Genomic DNA, 9,474 nt, shown 5'->3' with positions numbered 1-9,474 from the left:
CTTTTAGAGGGGCACACCGACGGACACCAGTGGGCGCACAGTCGAGGCCAACGCATGCCTACATGCATGGCCACGGCCGGTCTACACCCACGCGCGTGCCCGGGCTCTCCCCACGCGCGCCGCCGCTACGTGCCCGCCCCCCTCACCAGCGCGTTCCTTCTCCCAGTGACGCGCCGGGGGCGGGGCGGGGCGCGGCGCGGTCACGTGAGGCCGTGGCCGCGCGCCTGCGCAGCGTGGTCACGTGCCCGTGGCGGCCTGGTGGCGGCGACGAGCGGAGCCTAGCAGTGACATGGCGGTGCCGGGCGGAGGTGGGCCGGGCCGGGCCGGGGCGGCGCGGCGCGGCGTGGCGTGGCGTGGCGGCGGCGGCGGCGGCGGCGGCGGCGGCGGCGGCGGCCCCCCCGGTTCCCCCAGCTCGGCCCTCTGGGCGGAGAGCGGGGCCCGTGCCCTGCGCGGCACCGTTTCCATTGGCAACGCGCGGCGGCCGGTACCGGGGCCTGGCACTGCCTGAGGGCCAGAGCCGCCGCAGGACGCTCTGGGGGCGGCTCCCGGGACAGGGCTCCTCAGCCCGTGCCCCTTCCTCAGGGGCATGACCTACGGGAATACCGAGGGCGGTGAGGGATCCCGGGGACGGGGTCTGAGGGGCCCTGTGGGGGGTCTGAGGGTTCACAAAGGCCCGGGGGGAGTGCCAGGCCCCCGGGCTGTGTGACTGGGCGGGGGTCCTGTGTCCCTCGGGACACCCTGGGCAGCTGGCAGTGGGCTGTGGGACAGCAGTCCTGGCACTGAGCCTCTCCAGGTGCCTGCAGGTGTGAAGGAGGACTCGTTCAACGTGCTGGACCTGGCAGAGTACACCAAGAACCGGCCCTGGTGGCGCAAGGTATTCGCCCCCAGCTCGGGGTCAAGCACCGAGAAATACAATGTGGCCACGCAGCTGGTGATCGGAGGGGTCACGGGATGGTAAGATGTGCTGGGGTTGCCATTGCTGCAGGCTGCCTGCAGGCACTAGCTGGGCTTTTGGGAACACGCTGACAGGTGCGGGGTGGTCATCTGGCAGTCTTTCAGAGAAAGCAGGTGTCCAGTTTGCTCAGCCCACTGTGCCCTGGCATGCTCTGGTGAATTGTGGGAGGTCTTAAAAGCTGTCTCTAAAGTGGAAATGAAGAACTGAGATTACCTCCTAGGGAAGAAAATGGCATCAGGCTTTAATTTTTGAGGTGAGATAATTCTCTTTAACTTCTGGTACAAAGTGGTGGTGTTGAATTTAGGACAGGCAAATATGAGCCTCTTGGAACAAGGATACCTTCTTCCTTGGAGGTGGATGTGCTTCAGGCATCTGCACAAAAACCTCCTGTGGAGGTGGCTTATTGCACCTGTGGGCATGGTTCCTGGGGTTTCGCATCGGTTGTAGCAAGTGCTGGGGCTGGTGGCTTGTGGCTCTATTTGTAATTTCATTCCCACAGCAGCATTGTTTGAGTTGAAAACTTCGTGTAATCATACCACTTTGCTTCTTGCTGTGCCTGTCGTCTTCGTCTGGCACAGGGGTAACCATTTAAAAATGTATGACAGATCTTCATTTTCTGATAAAAATATGAGCTGGCCACCTCAGTCTTGTATCTTCACTGAGTATGTATTCAGAAATGGGTAAGAGCAGGTTGCTCTGTTGTTTTGCAATGTTGATAAGGAAACTGTGGTCAAAGTAAAGTCTGTTTTGGGTGATATAATACACTAGCCCTTTGCTGCATGACTGAGCAATGGGGTGGCACTTGCTTGAGTTCTGGTGGCTGCAGTGATGTCTTTCATGTTGAATGCATGTAACCCAGTTTGGAGACCAGTATAGCTTTAGACCACTACTGTCTGCTTGTTGCAGCATTTTTCTCTTCTGAGAAATGAAAAGGAAAAGTAAGCAGTTGTTTGGGCAACAAAGAAGCTTGCCTTGTGATCTGCTCCTCATGCTCTATCATGGAGCAGCAGCAGATGTGCTGCCTAATTTCCCTTCAGAGATGATACCAGTTAAAAAAAAAAAACAAACTAAAATCACTTGTTGATTTTGGTGAAAACACGCATTTCCCGTTACTCTTTTGGGAGAAGGTTGATGTTGAAGAGGTAAGAATCAAAACTGCAAAAGGCTGAAATGTGATAGTGAGACGTAAAAAGCTATAAAGCATCACTTTTGGCTGGGCGCAAATCCTTTCTCTTTCTGTCTGGTTGCATGTGGGTTTCTTCTGCCATTTGTCAGGCTGTCTCTGAGTCTTGGGTAATTACTGCCAAAGGCAGCCTTGCCTGTGGGAAGCATGCTGAGGAGTGTGTGTTTGGTGTCTCATTCTCCTGACTGGATCCTGGTTGATTTGTAGGTGTACTGGATTCATCTTCCAGAAAGTTGGAAAGCTGGCAGCAACAGCGGTGGGAGGTGGCTTTTTCCTACTTCAGGTGTGTATGAACAGTGGGCCAGGCTTTCTGAGAACTGTGCTGGTGGGGACAAAGGGCTGTCTAGTGATCATTACCTGTTGGGACATGTGGGGCCAGTTCCCCGCTCTGCCAGGAGCTCTGTGTGGCTGTGGATGTCAAGGGCATATGTTTCTCAGGGTACATAGATGCAGCAGCAAAGCAGGATCAGTGTTCGTAAACTTAAGGATTGCCAAAAGGTGCTATCTGCTTAGGGTCTGCTAACAAAGGCCAGGCCAAAGGCACGTGGGGGCACCTGAGTGAAGCAGGAGGCAGCCTTCAGCTGCGGCAAACCACGCTGCTGCTGCTGCAGGACTGTCTGGTCAGAACTGGCTACTGTACTTAGTCCTATGCCTGTGGAGATGGTGTCCCTGGAGGAATAGCCCTGGATGTCAAGAGGGATTTGTCCATGTCATGATATGCTTCCTGTCAACCTGGCTACTTGAGGAGTCAGGCCAGCACAGATGGGGCGCTCTGTGAAGCATTGGGGAAGAGGAGAGAAATGGAGATCTCTCTCTGTTCTCAACCATTTCTCCTGGTTTCCAAGAACCCTGGCACTGAGGGGAGCTGCTTGAATGTGGACATCTAGCTCCTGCATCCTGCAGGAGGCAGGACAGCTCTCAGGCCTTGCTCAGTGGTCTTATTTGTTTGCTTCTCAGGCACTGTCTTGTGTGTGACTCGTTCTCCCTGCTCTTCTGGCTCTGCTTGTCCTGCTGAAAGCCAAAAGCTTGTTCTGAGCAGGGAGAGTTTCACTGCTGAATCATCCTGACCAGATGAAATATTTAGAGAGGAGCAGGCTATTAATAGCTGTGTCCACCCACAGCAGCAGGAGAGCTGCAGAGAGTCCCAACGATATACGTGGCAGTTGTAAGGGGGATGTGATGCCAGCTTTACATTAGAGAATAGAGGCTGAAACAGGCTAAGCTGCAATGTGTGCCCTGCTGTTAGGGGATTACTGTGAGAGACAGATGTTGCAGGACAGTTAATACAGCTACAGAGGTGGTCCTTTGTCCAGTTTTTAAGCTAGTGTGCTCATCTTCTCAGCCCACTGGACCAGTGTGTGGGAGGAGGCTGTGGTCAGGGAAGGTGGGTGGGCAAGGGGATCTGTTTAGCCATGGTCATGCAGGACTTTACTCCAGGAACTTTCTTTCCATCCCTCAAAACTCTAGATTGCAAACCACACAGGATACATCAAAGTGGACTGGAAGCTAGTGGAACGGGACGTGAACAAAGCCAAGCAGCAGCTGAAATTTCACAGCAGTGGTAACAAAATGTCTCCAGAAGTGAAAAGCAGAGTGGATGAGGTGAGACAAGTCTCCCAGGGCGTGTGCAGGTGCTTAGCTGGAGGGACAGCAGAAAACGGGATTGACTCCTGGGCTCTTATGGATCTTCCATTGTGCCAATACAAGGAGGGAATGCTTGCATGACAGCAATACTGGGGAGATGGCAAAGGCTGTGGATGTTGTCTACCTAGACTTTAGTAAAGCATTTGACACCATTTCCCACAGCATTCTCCTGGAGAAACTGGCTGCTCATGGCTTGAATGGGTGTGCTCTTTGCTGGGTGAAAAACTGGCTGCATGGCTGTGCCCAAAGAGTTGTGGTGAATGGAGTTAAATCCAGTTGGCGGCCGGTCACAAGTGGTGTTCCCCAGGGCTCAGTATTGGGGCCAGTTCTGTTTAATATCTTTATCAATGGTATGGATGAGGGAATTGAGTGCATCCTCAGTAAGTTTGCAGATGGCACCAAGTTGGGTGGGAGTGTTGATCTACTTGAGGGTAGGAAGGCTCTACAGAGGGATATGGACAGGCTGGATCCATGGGCTGAGGCCAATTGTATGAGGTTCAACAAGGCTAAGTGCCAGGTCCTGCACTTGGGTCACAACAACCCCATGCAACACTACAGGCTTGGGGAAAAGTGGCTGGAAAGCTGCCTGGCAGAAAAGGACCTGGGGATGTTGGTCGATAGCCGGCTGAATATGAGCCAGCAGTGTGCCCAGGTGGCCAAGAAGGCCAATAGCATCCTGGCTTGTATCAGAAATAGTGTGGCCAGCAGGACTAGGGAAGTGATTGTTCCCCTGTACGTGGCACTGGTGAGGCCGCACCTCAAATACTGTGTTCAGTTTTGGGCCCCTCACTACAAGAAAGACATTGAGGTGCTGGAGTATGTCCAAAGAAGGGCAACGAAGCTGGTGAAGGGTCTAGAGAACAAGTCTTATGAGGAGCGGCTGAGGGAACTGGGGTTGTTTAGCCTGGAGAAAAGGAGGCTCAGGGGAGACCTTGTCGCTCTCTACAACTACCTGAAAGGACGTTGTAGCGAGATGGGTGTCGGTCTCTTTTCCCAAGTAACAAGCGACAGGACAAGAGGAAATGGCCTCAGGTTGCGCCAGGGGAGGTTTAGATGGGATATTAGGAAAAATTTCTTCACTGAAAGGGTTGTCAAGCATTGGAACAGGCTACCCAGGGAAGTGGTTGACTCATCATCCCTGGAGGTATTTAAAAGACATGTAGATGTGGCACTTAGGGACATGGTTTAGTGGGGGACTTGGCAGTGTTAGGTTAACAATTGGACTCGATGATCTTAAGGGTCTTTTCCAACCTAAACAATTCTATGATTCTATTCTATGATTCTGTCTATGCATATTTGAGACAGCCAGCGTGGCTTCTAGGCATGACACCAGCTCACCATGTGTTGCTGCAAATTCCTTAGGGTTGGGAGAAAACGTGCTGGGGTTGTGGGGAGAAGTGTCTCTTCAGTCTGACAAGAAAACCTAAGTAGATCTGACAGCAGAGTGGCCTAGTTACCCTGGACTCTGCTGTACCCTGGTCTGGCACACACAGCCAGCAGTCCCTTTTGTCAGACTGACTGTGCTGGTTGTGAGAGCCCTGGAGCACGTAGGCTTGGACTGCAGCTCTCGGAAGATCTGGGCTGCACTGGGACTGGATCAGTTCAGGAGCTGTACATGCAGCGGGGAGATTAGAGAGGAGAGGTCATTAGGTAGGATACCTTCCCAGACCTGAGCAGTGGCCTGTCTCCGAGCATCACTCACCTTGGAGAACAGCCTGAGGGATGTCTTCTTATGGGGAAGGTGGGTGGGTGACCTGCTGTTGTTGAACACTGTTGGCTCTTCTCTTCTCTGCTTAGGTGATCATATTTCTGAAGAAGAATGTTATCCTGACTGGAGGGTTTGCTGGAGGATTCCTGCTCGGAATGGCATCCTAGAAACTGCTCGACTCTCCCTTCATGCCCAGCCTCCCCTGCCCTCCTCTACTGCTGTTCTCTCTCACTTAGAAGTCAAAGGATGTTGCTGACAGGCTCAGTCCCTTCTGCTCACAGGTTCCAGTCCTTATTTCTTACAACGCTGCTTCTGATTTCCAACTTTTTCCTCTGGGCTGTTAGGGTGCTGGGATCAGTCTGAAAGCTTATGACTCCCGGTGTATCACTGTGATTCCTTTCCCCACCAAATATGCCCAGTCCCTAATTTTCTCATGAGCTGCAGCCTCGTAAACATGTAGTGGCAGAGAAATCTCTTAAATGCGCTTCTTCCCAGGTGCTCAGGGCTGTTACATGTACATTTGTCTGCTAGTGTATGTGTACAACAGCTGTCAGCTGTTCACCGCTATTTAGCTTGCACTTTTCTGCCCCAGTACCTGGAAAGCCTGTTCTTCCCTCTGCAGAGAGATGGTGTGTGAAATCCAAAATGTGCTTGGCTGTCCTGGGGTGGATGCAGAAGTGTCAGGGAACAGCCTGGGCTGTGTCCAGGGCAGAAGGGTAAGGAGCAAGTTCATACTATATGTGGTGCTGGGGGTTCTCCTGCCCTCCCACTGCCATTGCACTGCACGTAGATGGCTGTTTGGCTTCTCCTCTGCTGTTATTTGAGCCCCTTACTGGAATTGCAGCACTGGCACTGCTGGTGGAAACTGAGTACCGTGGGTGACTCTCCAGGCGCTTTCCTCATCATGTGTTCTGAAAGTCACCAAGCTTCCTGCACTGTAGAGCGCCTTTTTCACTTGCTAGCTGAATGCTCAGCCTTTGAAATGTGCTGAGGCGCTCTCTTGTGGTGGGCAGGCTTCCAGCATGCTTGACGTGTCTGTGTCAGGCTAGCTGGCTCAGGCAGTGTGCGTTTCAGCTGTGGCACTTACTGTAAATCACGTTGGGCCTCAGACTGATGTTTAGGTTTACCATGACCTTCTCTGGCCACTTCGGTGTTGGTAATGCTCTTAGAGCTGTAACCGTGTGGGACAGGATTGTAGACAGGAAATGCATCCCTGTTTAGGGTACATTGTACTGGGCCAGGGTCCCTGTTGCCAGCTCTGCTGGAGTGGTGGTGGTGGAGGTTGTAAAAATCTGGAGTGCAGTCCTTCACCTGCCTCTGCAGAGCACAAACTCCATCTCCCTGGTCTCTGCAAGCAACTGAAATGACAAAACTGTTGCGAAAACCAGGTTGTGCTCTTGTGGGAGTGGCTCATTTCCATACTTTCTGCCTTGGTTATGTTCCTTCCTTCTTTGTGTTTACCATTTCCACACAAAAAGCTGCTTGCTTAATTCCATCAGCTGCAGCCCTTCTCCTACAGGTGATGAGGCAGCCCAGATACAGAGCTGAGCTGTTTTTTGACAGTCTGTCCCAGTGCAGCTGTGTTCAGAGCAGAACTCTAACCTACAAGAGAAAATTACAAAAATAAAAAAAAAATCCCTTAGAGTTGTTTTGCATTGGCTGTGCTGGGCTGGCATTACCACTTTCCAGAGTGCAGGAGCTTGCATGATGGCGCGGTGATGTCCTCCAGCAGGTCCATGTAGGAGTTCTGGCCAAGAATGGTTTTTTTAATGTGAAAGTCAGCCCATCCTTCAATGGGAAACATGCTAGGGAATGATGACATGCATGGGTGATCGGGATGCAGCACTTGACTCAGTGGCTGCACCCCATCGCCAGTGCTGTGTAATGCCTTTCTGATCATCCACTGTTGCTCTCAGTATGGCTAGAAATGGAGATCTTCCCCTGCGAGCTGCTGGAAGAGCTGCAACAGTGGGTTCTTCCACCAGAGGTTTTGGGATGAGCACTTGCAGCTGTTAATTTGTTTCGGCTCTGTTGAAGTGTCAGTGTAGCAATACATTGATTTAGCTGAGGTTTTCTCACCTTCAGGATCTGAAAAGAGGCTGCAGGTAATCAGGAAACAGAAGTTGGTGTCTTTGCTCCTGTCCTGCCATACATGGCCAAGGAAGGAGCAGCTGGGTTCATGTCCTTTTAATGGTCTTCCTAAAAGCCATCCAGGACTGCAGGAGTGATGTGATGCAGCAGATAGGTCTTCAGTAAATTGGTGTTTGGGAGTGGAGTGACAGATGATGATGGTGGTTTTGGTGGTTTTTTTTTTTTTTTGGTAGGAACTCTGCAGGGCTGAACGTGCATGAATTGATACATTTGTATTGCAGGGTGTCTCTTATTCCTGTAGGAAAACAGTGTTGCTGCCCCTCTGCCTGGTGTGCTGCATTACACAAATTCTTCTGAGATGCAATAATCCCTGCAAAGCTTTCTCCAATGACAAAGCTCAAAGTAAATAATTAACAGACCTTAGGGGTGTTTTTCAGGCTCAGATAAGTCATTATTTCTGCCCAGCCCCAGGGAAGGGTGTACTGGGTTCTGCTCCACAGGGTCATGACTTGCTGCTGTGGAGAGAAATGGCCCAGAGAGGGAGCTAAAACACCTCAATTGCTGCTGGAAGGGGAAACAAGTGACAAATTCATGTTGAGTTTGATGTGAATGCAGGCAGGGAATGGACAAGGACATCAGGATCTGGCAAACCTTTCTGCTGTGCCAGTGTTGGGCTCGTGGCTGGCACCGTTTGATGCTGTGGGCCCACACTGGAAGCTTTGATGCTGAATCAACCTCTGTGGGGATGCATTTTCATTGTTGCAGGTGCCAAGATGAGGTGTTTCGCCCTTCCCCTCCCCTGCTCTTTTTGGTCTTGTTTCAACAACTTCTGGCATCTGTTCCAGTATGAGGAGGTTTAAAACACACTGGGCTTTTAAAGTGTTTTTATATATTGTATGTAAATGCTTGTTGAAGTGATATTTTATTAAACAGTTTTGCTCTAATAGCTTCTATGTGTGAGGTCTGTTGACTTCTTGGGAACCAGCATGGTTTTGTCTTACCCTGTGTGTTATGTTTGACTCACTAGAGCAGTTACAGCCAGTCTGGTAGCATAAGGCCACCAGCCTTCCCTCTTCTCTGCAGGTAACCATGGGTTGCTGTAATAAATCCCTTTCCTTGATGATCCTGGCACCAATCACCCATGTTCCCAATAGGTGGGATGCTTCTGGGGTAGGAAGTGATTCTGCTGCCAGCCTGACTTCAGGGCTGCCCTGCTGAGCAAGTTTGCTCCACCTGAGTAGAAATGGGCATGAAGATGAGGCTTTTCTTCTTAATAGGCACATCAGAAGCCTAAATATTTAATTTTTTTTATCATCTATTAGTGACTTACTTTCCACTGCTCCTGCTCAGATAGGGCAAAACGGAAAAATGAGCTACTTGTCAAGTGTTCAAGCTGCTGCACAACATTGTCATCACTTTCCCCTACTTTTCAAGAATACTAAAACTCCTATTTTGTCTTAAGGGTCTTTTTTTGGGGGGAGGGCGGTGGGAGGGGAAGGCTAGCCCTGAATTATTCTGATCTTGAGCCCCGGTTATAAAAATATCACGCAGCTTCTATTTAAACATGATGGTATCACATGTAGCTCTGGACTGTGAATAGCAGCCAAGCTGCCTGACTTGCAGCTATGTTGTATTCTTGTGCGGGTTTTGGCTGGAGTAGAGTTAATTTTCTTCATAGTAGCCAGTATGGGGCTATGTTTTGGATTTGTGCTGAAAACAGTGTTGATAACACAGGGATGTTTTGGTTATTGCTGAGCAGACCTTACACAGAGTCAAGGCCTTTTCTGCTTCTCACACCACCCCACCAGCGAGGAGGCTGGGGGTGCACAAGAAGTTGGGAGGGGACACAGCCGGGACAGCTGACCCCAACTGACCAAAGGGATATTCCATACC

At 51.1% G+C, this 9,474-nt stretch overlaps 1 protein-coding gene across 1 annotated transcript; it reads left to right on the top strand.

The window, feature by feature from the left end:
- Nucleotides 1-251: 251 nt before the first annotated feature.
- Nucleotides 252-8,527, top strand: FUNDC2 (FUN14 domain containing 2). Its single transcript, XM_050901490.1, has 5 exons — nucleotides 252-308; nucleotides 804-954; nucleotides 2,346-2,421; nucleotides 3,606-3,740; nucleotides 5,580-8,527. The coding sequence occupies exons 1-5, from the start codon at nucleotides 290-292 to the stop codon at nucleotides 5,655-5,657; spliced, it is 459 nt and encodes a 152-aa protein (XP_050757447.1). The 5' UTR covers nucleotides 252-289; the 3' UTR covers nucleotides 5,658-8,527.
- The last annotated feature ends 947 nt before the right edge of the window (nucleotides 8,528-9,474 follow it).

The sequence above is a fragment of the Gymnogyps californianus genome, chromosome 9, assembly GCF_018139145.2.
Source record: "Gymnogyps californianus isolate 813 chromosome 9, ASM1813914v2, whole genome shotgun sequence".
Lineage (NCBI taxonomy): Eukaryota > Metazoa > Chordata > Aves > Accipitriformes > Cathartidae > Gymnogyps > Gymnogyps californianus.
The sequence above is the reverse complement of the archived record's forward strand: the minus strand, read 5'-3'. Positions and strand labels throughout refer to the sequence as shown.